General features: G+C 38.2%; 1 protein-coding gene across 7 annotated transcripts in view; it reads right to left on the bottom strand.

Moving 5' to 3' along the window:
• OSBPL1A (oxysterol binding protein like 1A) overlaps window positions 1–23,432 on the bottom strand; it is a 227,998-nt gene that overhangs the window by 94,569 nt on the left and 109,997 nt on the right. For 6 of the 7 annotated variants that reach the window (XM_082698700.1, XM_082698701.1, XM_082698702.1 and 3 more), the window contains one exon: window positions 363–525. The exons of the other annotated variant lie outside the window; for it this stretch is intronic. In XM_082698700.1, the coding sequence (XP_082554826.1) occupies window positions 363–525 (163 nt within the window). The remainder of the gene's footprint in view (window positions 1–362; window positions 526–23,432) is intronic. 7 annotated transcript variants of the gene reach the window in all.

Raw genomic sequence — 23,432 nt, 5'->3', positions numbered from 1 at the left:
TGAGGATAGAGTACTCTCTGATGACAGGAACTGTCCTCTGCTCCAGCCTGAGACACTAACTGTACCCGGAACTAGGAGGTATTTAATGGTCCCTGAATAAAGGAAAAAGAAATCAAATTCGTTGAATTTTAGCAGCGCCCCCTCTCCAGCTTAGCATACGCCACCAGTGTGGGCAGACTCATTCTCGACCTTCCGGCTCCTGCCTCAGTAACACTACACGAAAGGCAGACCGTTTGGGGAGCGGTAGTGCTGCGTCTCGGCTGCCAGGTCCAGGACGCTGCAGGTGACATCGACCCTCACCAGACATTTAGGTGGTGGGCTTCAGTTCACCAGCACCACAGGTGGCGAGATGCTAGAGTTACCTGACAGCGCATCATAGAACTCGTCCTCACTGAGGATGCTGCGAGGTGGGGAGCCTTCAACCAGAGACCGCTCTAATTCATGATGCTCCGTGGCCAGAGTCTCCAGTGCTTCTGACAAAATTTTGTTTTTTTCTTGCTCCTGTTCCAATTTAAAATTCCTCACCTAGAAGAGAAGAGAGAAACATGTAAAGACTTCAGAGTAGCAGGAGCCACAGTCTTACGCATGAAAGATGTAAAATGTATTTGCTTTTCATCCAGTTCAACTGCAACATCAGAAATGAAAACAGCCGTGTTATATACACGCACAGGTGAATAAGCACACTTACTAAGCCAATTCTATTCTTCCCGTGGGGCCTTTTCTTACAACAGCTCTAGCTAATGAAAACAGATTAGGCAAATTTGGCTCAAAGGACCAAGATTCTAGTGTAAGAACAGAGGCCAATTCAGAAATCAGATAAAACTTTTTAAAACTAGAGACTCCCTCTCTCATCACTAATCATGAAATTAAAGCCAGGTTTCGAACAAAATAATTAAAACAATTCTGAGTATTAAAACATGTACGTTATGATCGGGCCACCTGGGTGGCTCAGTTGGGTTAAGCATTGGACTCTTGATTTTGACTTAGGTCACGATCTCAGGGTGGTGGAATCATGCCCTGAGCTGGGCTTGCACTCAGTGGGGAGTCTGCTCGAGATTCTCTCTCCCCCTCTGCCTACCCACCCCACTTGCACTCTCTCTAAATATAGTAATAATAATAATTAATAAAGCATAAGATATAATCCTCCAGCTTACTTTCAAAATAGCTGATATATGAAAGGAAACAAGTGGCCAAGCAATTGACAATTTGACTTAATTTTTCAATTCCATATTTTGGTTATGGTTCCATATTTTACCATGAATTTAACACACTAATAACAACAACAAAAAGAGATTATAACAAAGGCAAAGACTGGTTTCATTTTTCATCTTTTAATGAAATGATCAATTCCTCCTACCTAATTCAAGAGCATTTCAAACTTTGCAGTTAACGAACACCTCCCGAAATTTAAGCAAGCTGACCCTCCTACAAAACAGCACGTGCTAGATTTGCTGCGGAGAGTTTCACCTGTCTTGATATCAGGACTCTAGGAATCAAAACTATTCTGTAATCTCCCTCAAATTCCAGAAAAGAGATCTACCGTTACCCACGGTGCAATCTCAGAAGTCTCATGTTCCCTAGCTGCCTCATCTAAAAATTAGATTATTAGACAATAGTGGAATTCTCTATCAGTAGTCTTCAACCGTATTTTTTAATTTTTTTTTTACTTCAGCAAAGCAGAACCTTTCTCAAAAATAACCCCAACACAGGAAGCAGATGTTTCAGAAAGCTGTGCTGGCTGACACTGGGACAACCAGGAGCATTATAGCTTTCCCTCCCCTTCATCCAAAGTGGGGACTATTCCAACAGTTTGAAAAGCACTAGGCAGGGTGACTCCACAACCTCCCCCAGGCGGAACCTCTGATGGGTCCTGGGAGCCACAGAACTCAGCCTGCTCTCTGAGTTAGTCTCTCTGTTGAATCTCACCCTTTCAGACCTCCTGACGCTCCCTGGCCCCTTCTCCTCCCTGTGGTTCTGACTCCAGAGACCTTTGTGGCCCTGAGTTGCTGAGAGCCACACATCAGGTTCAACACGGAGAGCCCTAGACAGAACTTAGAAATACAGCTTTAATGAAATGCTACGTTCGCAGAAGAAACAGAGTAAAACCTTTATTATCTTGGGAATAGTTCTAGTCCTCAGGCACCTTAGTGTTTATCATTACAGCGATGAGATTATTATTAGAGCTGTGATCATGAAATAAGAATAGCAATAAATGGTAAATCAACATGGGCATGTCAAACTGGAAAAAAGAAATATTTCTATAATTACAGTTTTTAAGAAATTGCAAAATACTTGTAAATATTCCTACAATCTACAATTTATCTCCAGAGGAGGAAGTACTCTTATTATGGCTGGAGTCAACTTAAAACAACAATAACAACAACAACAACAACACCAAACTGTTCTCCCTCCATTTCATGGGTAAGACAACTCATTTATCTGTAAATAAGGACTACAAAATTGAGCACAATCTCCAAAATTATTCTTTCTTCATATGGAAAAGATCTCTACAGCACTGTTAAATATCTAGATTCCAGAAATACCACTGTAGGAGGATCCAAGCTCCTTCAATCCTGCCCACCTGGCTCCCTTTAGCTTTATCCTTATAGCTTTTCAAATATCAAAATGCAAATGCACTGTTGAAACTAAACCTTTCAATATATCAATCAACTAAATTAACCCTTCTACTTCACAAATACCTCAGTTTTATACCTACATTCATCTAGACTTCAGAATAGTGGCAAAATAAATCACTGAGGCCCCCAAATACCAAGCTCCCTCAACAAAATCTTATTCAAAATCCAATTTACCCCTTTATCCATCTAAAATAAGCACCACTTCATTTCTGCTACTTTGGACATATGTTCTCACTTGTTCTTAAGAGGAGTGAAAAGGGTGGGAAGCAGAAGCAGGAGAAGAAGCTCTCACCACTATTCTAGCTCTTACCTTGTTTTTATCTCATTGTCCTGACTGCACTTGTCCTTGTTTCGAGCATAACAGGATCTTCTGCACTGAAGATCCCTTCCTCGAAAATTACACACAAAACAGCAATTTCTTTCATCAGGTACAATGATGTACCTGAGAGTAGGTATATACATCGCAGAAACTATAGTAAAGAGGTCTTTATTGCTTTAGGGAAGCATCTAAGAACATACTAACTCAGTAACCCTGGAACAATGGAATTCCAAATCCTCTGCAATCTCAGTATTTCAGCAACACCAGGGGACAACCCGGCATTTAAAAATTTTGCAGACGCCCAACATATATGTTTATAATTACATTAGAACATTTCTAGAATATGAGTGACATTTTTCAAATTAAATATAAAATTCAAATAAAAACTTTACACCCTCAGCCCTCTAACTTTCCCATAACTAAAATTAACATACAACAAAGTGAACATAAATGTCAAACTTATTAGGAATAATTTAAGGACCAAACCATCACACTCTCTTAATAATAAACACATACATGCTCCACGTCTGTACCACTTTAGACTAATGCAAATAAAGCCTTTCCACTCATCGTCTCAAACCACAGCAACACGATCATCTTACATTTTACTCCATTTCTTGCTGGCAGGTGGAAATTCACAATGAACACTTCCAAAGTGTTCTTCACACAGTGAGCAGATGCCGGCTGAAGAATCAAGAGTTTTAAAAACAGTTACGTGCTAGCCAGTGCACACATATTTTATCTACTCTCCTTCTATAAAGTACCCTGCTATTTCCCCATGTTCCACAGAGGTTAAGTTGGGCGGAGACAATAATTACATCTGGCAAAAACACACTACTAAGTGGGGAGTAGGTGATGAGTATTCACAGAATATTGTGTCCAATTACCCAATTACAGGTTAGGTGAGATTCTGGTCTTGATCAGTCTCATAAAACTCTTTCAACTGGGCACACTCCCATCAGCTAAATAGCATTAGCCTTACTCATTACTGGGTGCATGGCTACAATAACACAGAATGTTTTCGCTTAACACTGAAATACTCTAGACCTTGAATTTAAAACATCTAGTTTCATCTCTCAGGTAAGGAATTACACTGACAATTATTTTTGTGGTTATAGGATCAACACTATATTGACTTCAAAACTTCTTAAGAGATGTGTGCTTTAGATGATTCCCTGCTATGGCCACAGCTGTTACAGTGGGTCTGGTCCTTTAGAGCCGATAAGGGCTCTTCTGCTCCTGGAAGGCTACCTAACTGTTTTGGTGTATAAGGATGGAGCCCTTGTGTGAATGACAGAGTTACTTCTAAATCCACAGCCAGGCTGAATCACACCCTCATCTCCAGGCCCAGGAAAATTAAGGTCTGATCCCTGTCTGAGGCACGATCAAGTGTAATAATATATATCCTCATGACCACAGGGTATATTTACTTTGTTTTAAAGACTTACAAAGCATCTTTACACACATTACACCTCCAAGTTTTCAGATTCTAATGCCCTTCTATACTATCATGGCCTTCTATGCTCTCCGTGTAATGCATTTCCTTATGTTCCTGAAGGCCTTTTCTTCAGTCCTTTTGAAAAAGGACTTCCTTACTAGAGGGTATTATGCTTAGCGAAATAAGTCAATCAGAGAAAGAAAACTATCATATGATCTCCCTGATATGAGGAAGTGGAGATGCAACGTGGGGGATTTGGGGGATAGGAAAAGAATAAATGAAACAAGCTGGGATTGGGAGGGAGACAAACCATAAGAGACTCTTAATGTCACAAAACAAACTGAGGGTGGCCTGGGGGAGGAGGGTTGGGAGAGGGAGGTGGGGTTATGGACATTGGGGAGAGTATGTGCTATGGTGAGTGCTGTGAAGTGTGTAAACCTGGTGATTCACAGATCTGTACCCCTGGGGCTAATAATACATTATATGCTTAAAATTTTATAATTTTATATTACATTATATAAATATACATTATATGCTAAATTTTTAAAAAAAAATTATTAAAAAAAGAAAGAAAGAACAAGGACTTCCCTATGTTCCTGAAGGTCTTACTTCAGTCAGTCTTTTTGAAAAAGATACTTATTCAAAAACAACTATGCCTCAGTGACCAAAGCAGATCTGTCTGATAAGAGACTATGGAGATGAAGGCAGGATAAGCAAGGCAGTTGTGGTGGGGGAAGGACTGTATAAAGCTTGCAGATGGCCTTAAAATCGTTGGCTTTGATTCTGAGTGAAGGGAAACTGATGGAGGGGTCTGTACAGAGGTTTAACCTCATTTGATTTATATTTGAATACGATCTCTCTGGCTGACCTTGTGGAGAACCAGGGGGAGGTGAAGAACAGAATCAACAAGATCCTTTGAGAGGCTGTCGCAACAGCCTAGGTAGGAGATGAGAAAGAACAAGGAAGGCGCCCCTATGTAGTAAGATTCTGAACACTCTTTGTAGAAAGGCATAAATGATTTGCTGACAGACTGCCTATGTATGAGATACAAAAAAAAAAAACCAAAAAACCCAAAATTAAGGATGATTTCACAGTTCTGGCCTAAGCAACTAAAGATAGAGCCATCGTTACCTAAAATGGGAAAGACTGCAGAAGGAACAGGGACAATCCGGAACTTCATTTCATATATGTTAAGTGTGAGATGCTACCAGACATCCAAGTGTAGGTGTCAAGTAGACATCAAATGAGGTGTCCAAGGAAGAGGTCCAGGTTGGAGATAGAACCCTGGGAAGTCATCTGCAAAATATATTACAAGCTGTAACAGTAGAAAGAATCACTGAGGAGAAAGCGAGTTGTAAACAGGAAGAAAACCAAAGACTTATATTTTCTTCTGACTGGAGAAGTGAAAGAACCAGCACAAGGAGACCAAAAAAGAGAGGGAGAGAGACAGAAGGAATACCAGGAGAGTGTGGTGTCCTGTAAGCCTCTGACAAGTATTTCAAAGAGGAGTAAGTGATCAACCATGTCAAACACCAATGATAAAAATAATATGGGAACTAGGAAAAAAGGACCTCTGGATTTGGTGATGAGATCAAAGGTGAACTTAACACAAGTAGTTTCAGTGGAATGTTGAGAGGATGCTGAAGGCAAAGACCTGAGTGGAGTGGGTCAAGAAAAATCAGAGAAGGAAACTCAAGAGAGTATGGCCCATTCCCAAGAAGTTTTGCTAAAAGGAAAGAAGACAACTGGAGCACCTGCTGAAAGGGGACAGGAGAGTCAACAAGGCTTTTGTACAGAAGACAACCAGAATGTTTCTGTACTGATCAAAGATGCAATAGAGAGGGGGCTTAAATTAATGATGTGGTAGAGAGAGGAGAGAATTGCTAGAATGATGTTCTTGAGTTTGCAAAAAATGGGATCTAATTCACAAGTGTCCAGTTGGCCCTTGTCAGGGCACAGAAAGTTCACCCTTAGTTTCAAGAGAAAAGGCAGCGTAGATGTGCACAGATTTAGATGGGTAGGTACGGGTAATAAAGTTTTCTCCTAATTGCTTTTGCCTCAACATGCATATGCAAAATACAGAGAATAAGAAACAAAGAGGTCATCAACTTACAGATCCCAGCATGTGATGCAGTAAGAAGCCTCTATACTCTTAACATTATACACAGTATAAGAGTCTGCCCTGAGATTAAAAATGAGATCATTTCCAAGCCTCCTGAAGCCTCATTCTCACTAACCTGGTTACCCCAAAACATGACAGCTGTTCATTTTCCTGTTTACAGTCAACGGTCACTGGCTCTTGGCACCACTAAAAACATGTCCCTTTCTTACTGGCATTGCCATCTTCCTCAACCCAGCTCAAGCCAAGAGAAAAGGAAATCCTGTTGGGAATTACCTCTGTGCCCCTCTGCCCTTAGGTTCTGAGAAAGATGAAGAGGGCGTGTACTTGGTTTCTGACGTAGTAACATACTCTAGGTAAAACGACCTCAATAGAGCTTGTTAAACTGCTATGGTTTCTGCTAATAATCTGTTAAAGTCAATTATTTCCAAGTATATCTTCAGACATTTAATTCAAGAAGGAATTTGGGGGACAACTGGTTACTCCTATGTGTAGGACAGAGCCCAATAAATAGGCACTGAAGAAATATCTGGCAAATACGAGGAGGTTTATAAGAGCAAGATGATAATGATACTTGGAAGAATATAAACTCAGAATATTTAATACTTTTTGTCAGACTGATTTAAAAATAATATCCCAAAGAAATAAAATCAGTAAGACTAGTAATATATACAAACAATAGAACAATGTAGAACTATTTACATCCACAGTGTATGACCAACAGTAGATTCAATACATATTTATTCCTCTGCCTTGCTCAATGGTTCTGGCATTTAAAATAATTTGGTATAAGTAAGAGTCATAAAAATTTTCCAGTTCCAAAACTGAATCATTTGACCAGGATTATAACACTTCTATAAGGTACATTTACACTAAGTTAAAGTTTGCACAAGTATGTTTATTTTATATTCCAGAAGTAGCAGTTACAGGATTATATTCCTAAAAGCACTATGCAGATTTCAATGCATAATTTCCTATATATATTATTCTACTTCATAGTATAATGTATTAAAAGTTTCAAAAAGTTTTCATGTATCACATACACAAAAAGAATGCTAAACTGACACATGTAATGGTATATATTAAACACACTTTAAACAACTTTTAATGTAATGTAATAAATTGGTGCTGGCTGTATAAAAATGATAAAATTCTAAATCAGCCTATAATAAAGATTCTGAAAATTTTTAAAGTATTTTTTTAATCATGTCTTTTTAACTCCATTAAGTATCCGTTGATAATTGAATTCCCTACTATTCAGAATGGTACCTGGAACCATTTTAATGGAACATGCTTAAAAATAAGCACTGAAATTATTTTTAAATAAACATTAAGTAAAGGGGCCCTGAAACAATGCAAAATAATTTTTTTGGCTGAAGATGAAGATGTGTGCAGACATTCAAAATCTGAAAGAAGCCATCACCTGCAGGCCTACACTGTGAGAAAAAAAATTTAAGCCTTTCAAGCAGAAGAAAAACGATACCAGATGGAAATATTCATCTATACAAAGGAATGAAGAACACCAGAAATGATAAATATGTGGCTAAAAAGACTTATTTTAAAAAATAATATTTTGGATATGATCTCTTCAACTAGTGTTTATATTTTAAGGTTTACCAAGAAATAATTTAAGTGCAAGACCCTACGCAGAAATATCCTAAAAATCTCATTATTTTAACTTCAGTATGAATTTATTTAGGAAAAAAAAAAGGACAATTTCATAAGCATTTGTATAAACTATGATTCTGTGTACACAGGGCTAATTTTATATCTACTACTGATAAAGTATATGCATAGCATTTTACAGTTTAAAAGGCACTTTTACATACCATTAGTTCATTAAATCCTAACAACCCTATGAGGAATATATGGGGTGGGGAGGTATGTGTATATATAAACTGAAGATCATCAAGTTTAAGCTCCTTGTCATAGGTTAGCAGAGAAATAAGAACTGAAACCAAGATCTTTTAACTTCAAATTCCATAAGTTTTCCAATCCATGCTGTGGCAAGAACACTGTTGATGGAAACTATAAGTCTAGAAGCAGAAGGTTTCACTTTGGCGAGATGGGGCCAGGAGTCAAGGGGCAGAGGACGGCTGTTATCCAGGAAGGTAATGGTTACAGGTTTGGTGGACCAGGAAAATGGGGGCGGGGTATGCAAAGCAGACTGACCTGGATTATAGCAAAATATTTGTTAAAACCACCACTTGGGGGACACCTGGGTGGTTCAGTTGGTTGAACGGCTGCCTTTAGCTCAGGTCATGATCCCAGCATCATGGGATCGAGTCCTGCATCGGGCTCCTTGCCCCGCAGGGAGCCTGCTTCTCCCTCTGACTCTGCCTGCCACTCTGTCTGCCTGTGCTCACTCTCGCTTGCTCTCTCTCGGACAAATGAATAAATAAAATCTTAAAAAAAAAAAAAAAAAAACCCACCACTTGGACCCCTGTCAGTGATTACACCACTGTCAAACGGCAAAGTCATAAAAAGCAGATTAGAAACCTGGTTGAATCCATACCCTTCAGCAGGAAGATTTCTCATTACAAGAATGAGTAGATCTGTCCTGTTCAAAACCTGGCTTAGAGCCAAGGTTCCCAAGGTTCTTCATCATGAAGAGTATATCTAGATCACCTATAGGATCTGTTTCCTTTTTTTTTTTTTTTTTTAAATTAGAAGGCCCAGTTTTAGCCTAAACCTACTGAATCAAGCCTCTCAAGAATAAACGAGGCTTGTGTACTATTACAGAAGTTGCTAATTTCTCCTACCATCTGGGAGAATCCTAATTTGTTACGTGGCTACATTATTGCCCTCCAGCTCAAAGATTATTTCTCAGTTTCTCTGGCAGCTCAGGCCACATGACTAAATTCCGCCCACGAAGAATGGAAGCATTGTAAGGAACTCACCATATTTCCTTAAAGGGAAGGGCACACTCTAATTTTTCTCTCTATTCCTTCCATAATTTGATATATGGAATAGGCCCTAACATCTAAAACTGCTATGTCAGGCCCAGGCAGGCCCAGACTTCCCACGTCCTATCTACTTTAAGGTGGAAAAAGAGTTTCTAACTTACTTAAGCTAATTATTAGGTGATTTGGAGTTTCCTATTTCTTTAACACTAACCCTAACAGTAATACAAATAATTTTTTTTTTTTTCCATAGCACTACAGACCATTCTGATGTGAACCTTGGATAAGAATTAACTGACTTAGGAGAATTTCCATGTAGTTAAAAAAAAAAAAATTGGGGGGCACCTGCGTGGCTCAGTTGGTTAAGCGACAGTCTTCAGCTTGGGTCATGATCCCAGGGTTCTGGGATGGAGCCCCACGTGGGACTCCCTGGTCTACAAGAAGCCTACTTCTCCCTCTTCTTCTGCCTGCCACTCGCCCTGCTTGTGCTCTGTCAAATAAGTAAAATCCTAAAAAAAATTTCTTTTCACTGAACACCTACTATTCTTTCAAAGTAAGTGCTAGGGATACAAAGTACAGTAAGAGATTGGTTAAACCATAGAGAAATTACAGTCTGAGATTATAGTGTGAAAAAGACACTTCACATTCCTATCCTGCTCATATGTTAAAAATGCAAATCTAGCAATACTTCTCAAAGCTTTTCAGTGGCTCTTTATTGCCTTTGGTTAGTCTCCAAATGGAGTGTGTGTACCCATGAAATATTAGAAAGTCTTCTATATTTGTCAAAAAAAATTTATATATACAGATATGATATACCTACACAGTATATATAGAGACTGATGACTGTGTCTTCACATGGTCCACGTTCCACACTGCCAAGGGTAAAGTGAATCAGGTACAGTACCTTCAGGATATTGTGTTAATACTGCAGATTATGAGAGCTTGGTTATGAAGATTTATGGACTATATTAACCTCGAAAATATACCCACTATTATATCATATCCTTTGCCACTGCAAAGGAACTTAAGATTAAAGATAAAACTGAAGATGCAGGGCGCCGGGGTGACTCAGTAAAGCATCTGACTCCTGACTTCAGCTCAGGTTGAGATCTCAGGGTGCTATGAGTCCTATGTCACACCACGCTCAGCGAGGAGTCTACTTGAGATTCTCTCTCTCTCTCTCTCTCTCTCTGCCCTTCCCTGCTCACTCCCTCTCTCGCTCTCAAAAAAAAAAAAAAAAAAAAAAATCAGTTAACCAGATATGTGTGGGGTCATTTCTTGACTCCCTAATCTGTTGCACTGATTCATGTTTTTACACCGTATTAATACCATATTTTCTCAATTTCTCAATTCCATAACTTTCTATAGAAAGTGTTGAAATCAGGTAGTCTAAATCCTGTAACTCTGTTCTCTTTCAAAATTGGTTTGGCTACTACAGGTCCTTTGCATTTCCATATAAATTTTAGAGTCAGTTTGTCAATTTCTATCCCCCAAAATAAATAAATAAAACAAAAACCCTGCTGGAATTCTTTCTGGGACTACTTTGACTGTATAAATCAATTTGGGGAGACCAGACTTCTTAACAATATTGAGTCTTCTGATACAAATAAGGATATGTGTTTATTTTGGACTCAAGTTTCTCTCAATATATCAAAAAGAGAACAAAAACAAAAATAACATCTAACTCTTAATGGATTACAGACCCAAATGTAAAGCTAAAATTAGAACACTTCTGGAATAAAACACAGGAGAAAGTCTTAGCAACCATAAGCATGGCAAAGATTTCTGAAATAGGTAGCAAAAAGCTACACACACACACACACACACACACACACACACACACATATATATATATGGAACTTGGACATCATCAATATCAAAACTTTTGCTTTTCAAAAGATAATGTTAAAAGAAAGGCAAGCAAGAGACTGGGAGTCTGGGAGAAAGTATTTGTAAACCACGTATCCAATAAAGGATTTGTATCAAGACTGTATAAGGAACTCCTATAACTCAGCAACAGAATGACAACATGATTTAAAAATGTGCAAACAACTTGAACAGACATTTCTCTAAACATACAAATGGCCAACAAGTATATGAAAAGATGTTCAACACCTTCAGTCATTAGGGAATGCAAATCATCACAATATTCCGATATCACTTTACACCCACTAGAATGACTTTTTTTAAAGGAAAATAACAGGGGCACCTAGGTGGCACAGTCAGTTGAGCATCTGACTCTTAGTTTCAGCTCAGGTCGTGATCTTATTTTTATGAGATCTAGCCCCCACCATGCACTCAGCATGGACTCTGAGTTTTCCTCTCCCCTTCATGTTCATGCTCTCTCTTTAAAATAAATAAATCTTTTAAAATTTTTAAAAAGGAAAATAACAAGTGTTGACAAGGTTATAGAGAAAATGAAGCCTTGTACACTGCTGGTGGGGACCCAAAACGGCGCACATGCTGTGGGAAACAGTTTGGTGCTTCCTCAGAAAGCTAAACTTAGACCCACCACCTAACCCAGGAAATTTGTTCCTATGCATATTCCCAAAAGAACTGACAGGTGTTCAAACAAATACCTGTAAAAAATGTTGAAAGCAGCACTATTCCCAACCACCAAAAGCTAGAAACAACCCAAATGTCCATAAACAAATGAATAAATGTGTTATATACGTACAATGGAAAACTCTTCAGTTATAAAAAGGAACAAAGTACTGATACATGCTACTATGTGCATGAAGACTGAAAACAATATGTAAGTGAAAAGCCAGACATCAAAAGTTCACATATCATAGGATTCATTTATGTGAAATGTTCCAAACAGGAACTCCATAGGGACAAAATAGAGATTAGTCATTTTAGGGGATGGGGAGTGATGGCTTCTTGGGTACAAGGTTCCCTTCTGAAGTGATGAAAACTATTTTGCAAGGAGACAGAGGTAACGGTTGCACAACACTGTGACTTACTAGATGCCACTGTATTAAACCCTCAAAATAGTTATTTTTATGTTTTATGAATCCTACTTCAAGTTTTTTAAAAAATCAAAACAAACAAACAAATAAATAAAAAGCCCCACAAACATTCATTCCCCGTATGACCTGGCCATACTACTTATTCCTACGTATTTACCTAACTGAAATGAAATATTATGTCTGTAAGAGACTTGTACACAAACACTAATAGCTTTATCTGTAAGAGTCAAAATCTGGAAACAACACCGTATGTCTACCAACAGGGGGAAAAGTTGTGGGACACCACGAAATGGACAACTACTCAGCAATGAAAAGGAACAAACTATTGGTACATGCAACAACATGGATGAATCTCAGAATAATTATGCTGAATTTAAGAAGCCAAACTTCCTACACCTCCAATGATTCCATTTACGTAAAATTCCAGAAAATGCTTATTGAACCCCAGTGATAGAAAGTCGATCAACAGTGCCTGTGTATTGGGGGAGGTGGGAAAGTGGGAGCTATTACCAACGGCAAGAACAAACTTCTGGAAGTAACAGAAGTGTCTTTATCTTGATTGGGTTGATGGTTTCACTACTGAAACATACATCACAACTAAGTTACACTTTAAATATGTTGTTTACTGTACATCAGTTATACCTCAATAAAATTGTAAAAACAATAATATTGGGTAGGAGTAAGGGCATAGTAAAAAGACCACTCCTATACTGATAATGGGAGTTAAAATAATTCACTTCTTATGCAGACATGTTTTCAAAGAGTATGTCTGAAAAAGAAAAATATTCACTCTGAAAGCATTGAAAATAATGCAGGATAGAAAACAGTAACATATCCTGTATTTGTGGTTTGCAAATATGCATAAACTAAGATATACCAAAATCCCACCAGTGGTTTGCTGGGCTCTGGTTTTTATAGGTCTCTCCGTATTTAACAGAAAATAGCCTTCTGTATACTCCTATGTATCTTCCATATATCTCTCATAACTTTATAATTAGAAAAATATCTTTAAATAGGTCTACTCAAGAATTGATGTTTGCATCAAATTTGCAAAAACTGGCATTCCCTCAAACAGAAAAGGTTTGAAAGGTACTTTCCAACAGTGCAGAATGCATAGCCTTCTGAGGCATCTAGTATGAAAATCCCAACTGAGATTCTGTTAAGCACACTCCTGTCTCATTATGGTTGCAAAGCTTCTACCTAAAAATAGCTTACTCTTATATAATCACTCACCACAGATTTATATATTTTATGTACCCTCGAAATAAATTTCTTTTTTCGAGACAGGCCACAAGAGGTATAAACAATCATTTTTAAAAGCACAGAAGTTTAATCATAATCTAAACAAAGCTTATTTTCAAAAGTTATTCAAGTCCTCTGTAGTTGAGAGTTCTGTTGATGAAAATAACTACAAAAAGTTATATAAAAATGTAACACCTTCCAAGTCTATTTTAAGTGAATTTTTAAAATTTATATACAGTAAAATCCATTTTAAACGTATAGTTCGTGAATTTTCACAATTAAAATTGTGGCTAGCACCCCCATGTAACTTGCACCATTACAAAGATATAGAATATTTCTAGTCTCCCCACCCCCAATTCTCCTGTGCTCCATTACAGTCACTCTCCTGTTCTCCTCACCCCCAGCATCAGCAACCACTGCTCTGATTCCTAGAACCATGCTTTAGGTTGGTCTATTCTTGATTTCAAATAAGTGGAATCATGTACAATACAATCTTTTGTGTCTGGCTTCTTTCACTAAGCACAATGTTTTTCAGAATCCCTCACATCGTTTTGAGTACAAGCAGCTCTCTCTCTGCTGCTGCTGACCATTCCACTCTACAGCTAAACCTTGACGTCCAACTCTTTTTTCTAATGCCTTCAGCTTGGTCTCTGGAAATACCTTTCTGTACATGTGGAACATTGTTAAGTCCAGAAAGATCATAACTTTGTTTTTACAGAATTTTGATATTTTATTGTTTTACAAAGTCTTTTCATAGTTCTCAACCCAGGACAAAAACATAAAACAGAATCACAATTCAGTGGGTTGCAACTCCATCTGAAGACAACATTTTAAATATCTTCAAGCAGTGCTTTCCAAGTTTCCAAGTCCTGGCACAAAGAGAAAACAATCTTTGTGACTAGCACCCCCATGTAACTTGCACCTACAACTTGTAGGGCGCATGGAAGAAACCAAGCACCTGGTTTGGGAGTCTGGCCATTCTAAGTTGGAAAGATAATTTATCTTAAGCTCTCTACCCGGGAAGCTCTGTTAAGATTTAAAGAACAGATATTCTTATTTTAAAAACCTACACTGGTTTTTACAGAACATAAAAATCTTATGAGCACATAAGATGAAATCACATCAATATGTAAAATGTTAATAAAGCAAACAAAACGATTTGAAAATCCTAAAGTCCTAAAACAATGAATGTAGCTTATTTTTCCATCAAGTGAAGCACTTAAAATTTTTTTCTGTTCTGGGGGTGCCTGGGTGACTCTGTCAGTTAAGTGTCTGCCTTTAGCTCAGGTCATGATCTCAGGGTTGCAGCTCATCCGACTCCGTGCTAAGTAAGGAGTCTGCTTCTTCCTCTCCCTCTGCTCCTTCCCTGGCTGGTGCTTTCGCTCTAACAATAACATCGTAAAAAAAAAAAAAAAAAAAAAAAAATTCCTTCTTTTCAAAATCTAAAAAAATTGACCCATGACTATGAACTGCTGCCCAAGTGTCCTTTCCAAGCCCAGTATGGTACAACTTCTAAGCAAAGAAGAGTCATGCTTTTCAAGCCACAAATACTCGCCAACCACCTACACCATGCCAGGCATTACAGGCTGCAGAGGACTGGCAATGAACAGAACAGACAAAAATACCTGCACTCAGAGAACTTACAGTCTACTGGGGCGGGTTGGTGGGGGGCGGTGTTTAGTGTGTTAGAAAACCCTGAAAGCAAAAATGAAGCTGGGAAGGGGAAAGAAAGTCCTGGAGACAGGCGGACCAGAGAACTCAGTGATCAGGTGCCAACTGAGTTAAAGGCTGACAAAAGTAAGGGAGAGAACCAGGCAAGAACCTGGGAGAAATGTGTTCCAAGAAGACAAAAAGGGAACATTCTGGCATTCTGAGCAGAAAGAGGCTCCCAAGTCTGTGGGACAGGAGGCTTCCCCACCCCAACCCCAGCGCACAGTCCACAGAACAAAGCAGGTGGGTGCGGGGAGGGTATTAAGCACAAGAGAGGCTGAGAGGTAGGGCAGCAGGGCCCGTCCCATGGGAAGAGACTCTTTCCCTCCAGGAGGATAGAAAGCCAACAGAGAAACACACACCATGCTCCGTGCCCAAACTACACATGGAATATCAGCTTTGTTTCTGGGTGACACAGTTTTAGAAACACAGAGAAATTGCTGAAGAGTAAGAAAAGGAAGAATCTGGAAAGCCTGACAGTTGAAGGAACTTGGAGATGTCTGGCCTGGGAGAAAAGAATTTACTGCTTGCTCCAAATAACGGAGGTATTGTCACAGGAGACAGAACACATGTTTTTGTGGTGTTGCAAAGTACAGACAAGAAGTAAAAGAGAAATAGAAAAAGCTACACCTTAATGGAAGGTTTAACCTTCTAGTATCCTTAGCTTTCCTACAGTGGAATGGGTGATCCTAAGAGAAAACTCATGTATAATAATCATATCATCAGGGGCGCCTGGGTGGCTCAGTGGGTTAAGCCGCTGCCTTCGGCTCAGGTCATGATCTCAGGGTCCTGGGATCGAGCCCCGCATCGGGCTCTCTGCTCAGCAGGGAGCCTGCTTCCTCCTCTCTCTCTCTGCCTGCCTCTCTGCCTACTTGTGATCTCTCTCTGTCAAAATAAATAAATAAAATCTTAAAAAAAAAAATAATCATATCATCAGCTAGAAGAGCAGGAGCTAACATCTAGGTGTGTTTACTATATGTCAAAATCATGATAAATACTTGGCATACTATCTCAAATAATCCTCCCACAATCCTGTGAGGTAGGTATTATTAACAATGATGAAACACAAACTTATTGAGATTACATGATTGGCCTAGGATCACATACCTATTAAGTGACAGAGCTGGTATTCAAACCCAGGTCTGTGTGATTCAGGCATCAAGCTCGTAAGGACTAGAGTACACTGCCTGTCTATCCACTGATGACAAAGTTCATGAGCACGTAAAATGACTGTCTAGCTGGGCAGGAAGCTGAAGAGAGGATTCTTACAAATGGAGGAAAATTTGATGACCCTCTAAGATCCTTTTGTGGTTACATTTTCCCCCAATTTTCTATCTTATTTTTAAATTTTCCCTTGACTTCAAGGTTTATAGAAACTTTGTCCTCCTAAATATAGCTAACTATCAAATAATTTCCCTATAGAATATGCTAAATTCCCTGTTCAATTCAAATGCTCAGGTTAATCATTTTCTGGTTTTGATATTTTACTTTATTAGTTCCTATGGACAAGCGAAGGTAGGCTTGACTTTTCTTAAGTATATCAATTTCCTTGTTTCATATTTTATATCTGTGGTGATTCAAATATATCTTAACTTTCATTTTCCTATGCTGACTCTGTAGACAAGATAAAAAGATCCATTAAGCAATGATCTTTCAAAGTATAATGGAAAGGAAACATTTGCTATCTAAAGTACAGAAAGATAAAATAAAAGTGGAATATGGACATTTAGACCTAAGCCAAGTCGTAAGTCCACGGAAACCAAGAATCATCCTTGTTTTGTGCAGCTGCTTTTTCACTAACTGGAGGGAAAAAAGAAGGGGACACATGGGAGACAGGGGTGTGTGCCTTCCACCACACTTCAACAAGGGCAACTTTTGAATGGTTTGAAAAATAAAGGAAAATCATGCCTCTGCAGGGCAATTATGGGACAATGTGGGAAAAGACAGTCTGTCAAACCTGGGGTTGACCTTTGGATCAAAAAGTGATTAACTCGGGGCGCCTGGGTGGCTCAGTGGGCTAAGCCGCTACCTTAGGCTCAGGTCATGATCTCAGGGTCCTGGGATCGAGTCCCGCGTCGGGCTCTCTGCTCAGCGGGGAGCCTGCTTCCTCCTCTCTCTCTCTCTGCCTCTCTGCCTACTTGTGATCTCTCGCTGTCAGATAAATAAAATAAAACCTTAAAAAAAAGGGATTAACTATACTTACTGAAAAGATTTTTTCCACATTTCACACCCATTGGGATGACTACTATATGGAAACAATGGCAAGAGAAAACAAGTATTGGGAAGGCTATAGAACAAGTAATATCCTTATGCGCTGTTGGTAGAAATCTGAAAACGGTGTTATGAACAGTAGTACGGCAAGTCCTCAAAAAATGAATAAGACAACTATCATTGATCCAGAAATTCCACTTTTGAGTCCCTAATCACAGGAACTGAAAGTAGAGGCACCAAAACGTACCTGTACACTCCTGTTGATAGCTACACTATTCACAACATAAAAGGCAGAATCAGCACAAGTGCAACATCGATGATGGGTGGTGAAGGAAAATGCGAAGGAAAATATACACAAAATGGAATATCACTCAGCGTTAAAAAGAAAGCAAATCTGGCACCTGCTATACAACATGGATGAACCCTGAAGGCTTTATGGTAAGTGAGAAGAACACCAGGCACAAAATGACAGATATTGAGTAATTCCATCTGCGGGAGGTTCCTAAAGTAGTCAAACTCATGGAGACAGCAAGTTGAATCGTGGCTGCCAAGGGCTGGGGGGAAGATGGGAATGAGGAATTATTGTTTAATGGGTATAGAATTTTAGTTTATATGAAACTAAGAGCGGAAACTACAAGATGAAGAGAGTTCTGGAGATGATGGTGACAATGGCTGCACAACACTGAGAAAGTACCTAATGCCTCTGAGCTATGCGTTTATACAGCAATGATAAATTTTATGCTCTCTGTATTTTACCACAAATAAAAATAAGAAGGAAAACTTTTTTTTTCAACTGGTCAAATATACATAGAGTTTGATTTGCCTTAGTATGGGGAAGAAAAGGGGGGGTCCAATTATAACATTTGCCATATACTTTAACTTAGATCTTGAAGTTATCTATTATAAAGTCAATTAATATCAAAATGCATATATCTCAACATAAAGTAAAACCACAGTATAAAGTACAAATCTGTTTTTAACACTGTAACAACCATTTATTTAGTGTTTACTACTTGCAGAAAAATCCTAAAATAGAATCATCATACATGAATGGACTCTGGGGCACAATCACATTCAAGTAATTCACAAGAGAATGCTGTAATCCAGTGATTTTCAACTTGGAAGGCTGTGAAAATACAGTTACTGACAGGGCAAGTAGTGTAGGACCTCCAAGCGATGGAGCCTACACAGATACCGTGGACAAGCCACCAATCTGGCTCTAAATTCTCTCAAGGCCAAAACAGAAAGAGAAATATAATTATGCCCTTTTAATTGTCCACAAGGAAAAAAAAATTATCAGTTCTTTAGGGAAAACAAACTCCCTCTTTGCTCTTAGCTCTAATTTTTTTTTTTTTTTTGCAGGGTTATGTATAGGGGATTAAGAGTATTCAAGGACAAAATAATCAATAATTTCATTAAAGCTATTTTTTTTGGGGGGGATGCTCCTCAGTAGAAATTGAGGTTGTAATTCCAATTTACAACTCAGCAAGGGCTATTTTTCAGAAAAATCAAGAAAGTATATCCCAGGCTATAGCATTCTGATAGTCTAATTTTAGGATAAAATACAGATTATCCAGAGGAATGGATGAATTCAGTATTTTCTAAAAATGTAACCTCTATCAAGTACAGTTTTCACAAAAAGACAGCATTTCCTGCTGAGAGCCTGGAATACAGGTATTCTGTGCAAAATCTGAAGACATTGCAATATTCTTGGCCATCTGCTTATTTCTAAAGCTAGTATCCTTTTGTCAAATTGAGAATATTAGCTAGTAGATGGCCACATCAGCTTTGAAACAAGGTAGACTCTCTTCTCTAATGCATGAATTTTCCTAATTCAGGCTGTATGTGATACAGTGAGGCTGTTCTTTCTAACTAGATTGGACGCAGAATACTGAATTTAGCTCTAAGTGCAGCTCCCACCCACTTAGCTATGTAGACTTGGGGAAGTAGCTGTCTCTCTCTCCAGGCCTTACTCTCCTCATCTGTAATACAAAGGTGAACAGACCAATTATGTCACCATTTCAAACTATGTTTTACGAAGGTACCTTAGTGAATAAGGAGGTGCTTTTACTTGTGTCTGTCTTCTGTAGAGCATACATCATATGTACCTGCCCCAGACCCCAGTGACATCTTTGAGGATCAGCAGATTAGATGCTTTAAAATCTAAGATTGAGTCCATGACTCTAGGATTTTAAACAACTAATCCATAACACAAACTTCAACAACAAAAGTAAATGAGGAAAATATTAAAAACTAAATCATTTCTACCCCAAGTACCACATTTTACTAAGGAGAGTTGACAAACTTAATTTTTAATTAACAACAACAAAATCTCCTTTATAGAAACATTATTGTAGGTGAAGGGTGATTTCTCACATAAGCTCAAAAAGGCCGTATCTTGAATATAGCAAACAAGAAATAGGTAATGATGTCTCTAAAGGACAGTATCCAGCCACCAGGTTTAACGACATGTCTAGATCTCCAGTTCCCGTTGACCAGAGGACAGACACCTCCCCAAATCTCAACCACTGAGCACACCTTCTATGCTTCCTCTCATTCCTTGGACACCTACTGTCTCCCAGCAGGGTTTTTTTGATCTAGCACCCCATGCCACAAGCCACTTTCGCTCCACTTCTCCACTTCTCTGCCCCGAATTAAGCACAACATCAAATATTCAAGATATTTTTCTGAAAATAAAGCGTGGGAAGACTGTCTCTTATAAAGCTCATGGATTATCCTTATTTAAGTCTCACAGCAACTCCTGAAGTAGAGGGAAGGGGGCTGTGTTAATAATTCTGTGTTACAGGGGAGGAACACGAGGACTTGGAATAAGCTACCCAGAGTCATACAGCAAGAAGAGAGTCACTAATACTGGCATTTGAGCCTCAGGTTTCTAAATAAGAGCAGATCCCTATTCCACCATCTGTGTTGTCTTGCTAGGCTTTTGCCCAAAGTGCCCAGACTTCATCAGCAGCAGCTGGATAGACTGCGTGTGTGAGGAATAACAAAGATCATGTGGTAAATAAGCGTGAACCCCGGAGCATCAAAAGAGAATCAGATACAGATTATTTGCTTTATCTTCTTTGGTGCTGGAGCCAAGGCTGTGAGGAGAAGGAAAGAGCAAGATGGAATACGCTGAACAGAACACCAAAAAATCCTCCAAGTATAGGGGTAGAAAACTGGAAAGACAGTTGAAAAAAGAGAGAAGGCTAGGGAATGATGATCATTCTTCCACTGCGCAGACTGTCGAGAGGCAAAAAAGAAGTTGTGAGGGTGAAGGAAAAACAAAGAAGGTGAGAAGCAAGTTGGGAAGAGAAATAGAATTGCCAACCAATGAAAATAAGGAGTCATGTAAGAGAAAAAAAAAAAATGGAAAGTAGTTAAAACCTGGGCAAAAGTTTCACATGTTTTAAGTATTAGAAGGGAAGTACTCTACATATGTTAGCAGTCTTCAGTCTGGAAAGCTGAAGTCTAAGAAATACATTGTTAGAGTCTATAAAATCAAGTAACAGATAAACTGGCAGGAATATAGTCCCTAAATTATAAAATACTAGAATTATGAAACATACAACTTGAAATCTGGAAAAGACCATTATTTTTTAAAATAACCACTTCCACGAGACAGAGGATAATAAATATATAGATACTAGGGAAAAAAATAAACTCAAAGAAAAGTGATAGACGTAACCATAAAAATTAATTTAAAAGAAAAAGATGCAACAAATAACAGCTAAAGAGAGTTCTCTGAAAAACAATCAAAGAAAGACTTACTGAGACTGATTTTTAAGGAGAAATTTATTAGAACTATCCAGATAAATATTAGGGGAAAAAGTGGAAAACATTAGGAAAAAAATATTTAATTACAGATCCAAAATAAATAAAGAAGATAATAAAAGACAACCTTTTAACAATAAATTCTGTTAACTTTAAATGAAAAGAATAAATTTCTGGAACCTGTCATAACTTGTCATAATTGACCCCAAAAGAAAGAGAAAACTAAAATAGTCCTATGACCATAACTATGTCTACTTAATAGTTTTTTAAAAATCTCAGGAGGATGATTTTTATAAGGAGAAAGAGACTATTTTAATTTGCTCTTCCAGGGAACAGCAAAAGAGAGAATACTTCCAAACTCACTTTATGAAGCCAGCATAACCTGGATAGTAAACCCTGATGAGGACAGAACAAAAAAAAAAAAGAAAAAAGAAAAAAAATTATCAGCCAATCTCATTCATAAACGATACTAAAATCCAAAAGAAACCAAATCGAGGAGAATGTTAAAGATAATATATAATGACCAAATTAGGTTTATCCCAGGTACAGAAAGATAGCTTATCATTAGAAAAAGTCTAAAAATATAATTTAAAAAATACATAATTTGCTACCTTCATAAAGAAAAGCCTATGATTCTCTTACAAAATGCAGAAAGAATTTGAGAAAATGCAGCACCCTTTCATGATTGAAAAAAAACCCCTCAACAATATAAGAATGAAAAAGAACATTTATCTGATAAATGGTATTTACTAAATATCACACTTAATAATGTGTCGTTAGAAGTGTGTCTTTTTTTCAAAACCACGGATGGAGTTCCCCCATCTCAGCTTCTATTCAGCATTGTTCTGAGGGCCCTGGCCAGTACATTAGGAACATGAAAAATAAATGAGATGTAAGAATTGAAAGAAAGGAGTAAAACTCTAATTGTTCATAGATTATAACTATCTATAGAAACCAAATCAGTCTATCTTCATTATTTCTACTTTCTCTCTTCCAATGTACTCTGCTGCTCATTACCATCTAGCTTCTTCCTAGGTCATGCTTCCTTTATCCAAGACCATAATGAACACATTTCAGTTGTTACCTCAACTTCTTGACCTGACTGTCCCCGATGGCCTCCAATATTCTTGGACTTTTCCTGCCTCTCTGGCTGCTGCTTCTCAATGCTGTCCACTGGCTTCCTTTGCTCCCACTTGCCTTTTAATAACAGTATTCACTCCTTTGATTTCAAACTTTTTCAAGCTATAGGTCTCATATGTGATATTCTTTATTCAAGTCACCTGCTTATTCAGGTGACTTCCAATACTAATAATTCATAAATTTTTATTGGATGAATAAGGACACCCTTACTTGGATGTCATCATGTCCAAAGGTGAACTCATTCTTCCCCCACTCCCTTTACTCCCTTCTTCAGTCACCTTCCATCCAGTGATGTATATGCCATAAGTGTGGGGGTCACCTACAACTCCATCTTCTTCATTCCTAAATCCAACTATTATCAGCTCCTAACAAGTTATCTTTGAAGTCTGTCTGCTCTGTATCTTCCTTTCCTTTTGGGAGCCAACAACTTGGTTCAGACTCTGATTATCTTTCTCTTGAATTCCTGCACCTGGTCACCATGTTTTGAGGCTTTCCTCTAATCCTTCTCATAAGGAGCAAATCTGATTAAATGTCTCCCGATTAAAATCTTTCAGTGATTCTAACAGCCCAAGATAATATTCAAATTCTTTGGGGATATTTGATAAAACCTTTTAAGAAAACCCTTCTTCTATTCATCTAGCCTTGACCAGTTTAGCAAGGTATCTGACAAGGTAAACACTCTGTAAATACTGCATTAAGGAAAACATGTGACATAAAATAACAGATATCAAATCAATGGTGGACCATTATAAAAATGTATAAGAGTTATATCCTTACCACTCTTACATTAAAATGAGAAGAAAACTGTATCTGCTATACCTCATTTGAAATTCATCAGACAGAATATAAAGCAGGCACTGTACTCTCTAATAGAAATATAAGACAAATATAATTGCAGGCAGGTTACAGGCTTGGTACTACTGTGATGCAAAAACTTAGGAAAAGATCCTGGGTCCATACCAAGCATG

The sequence above is a fragment of the Mustela nivalis genome (assembly GCF_964662115.1).
Source record: "Mustela nivalis genome assembly, chromosome: 14".
In the NCBI taxonomy this organism is placed as follows: Eukaryota; Metazoa; Chordata; class Mammalia; order Carnivora; family Mustelidae; genus Mustela; species Mustela nivalis.
The sequence above is the reverse complement of the archived record's forward strand: the minus strand, read 5'-3'. Positions and strand labels throughout refer to the sequence as shown.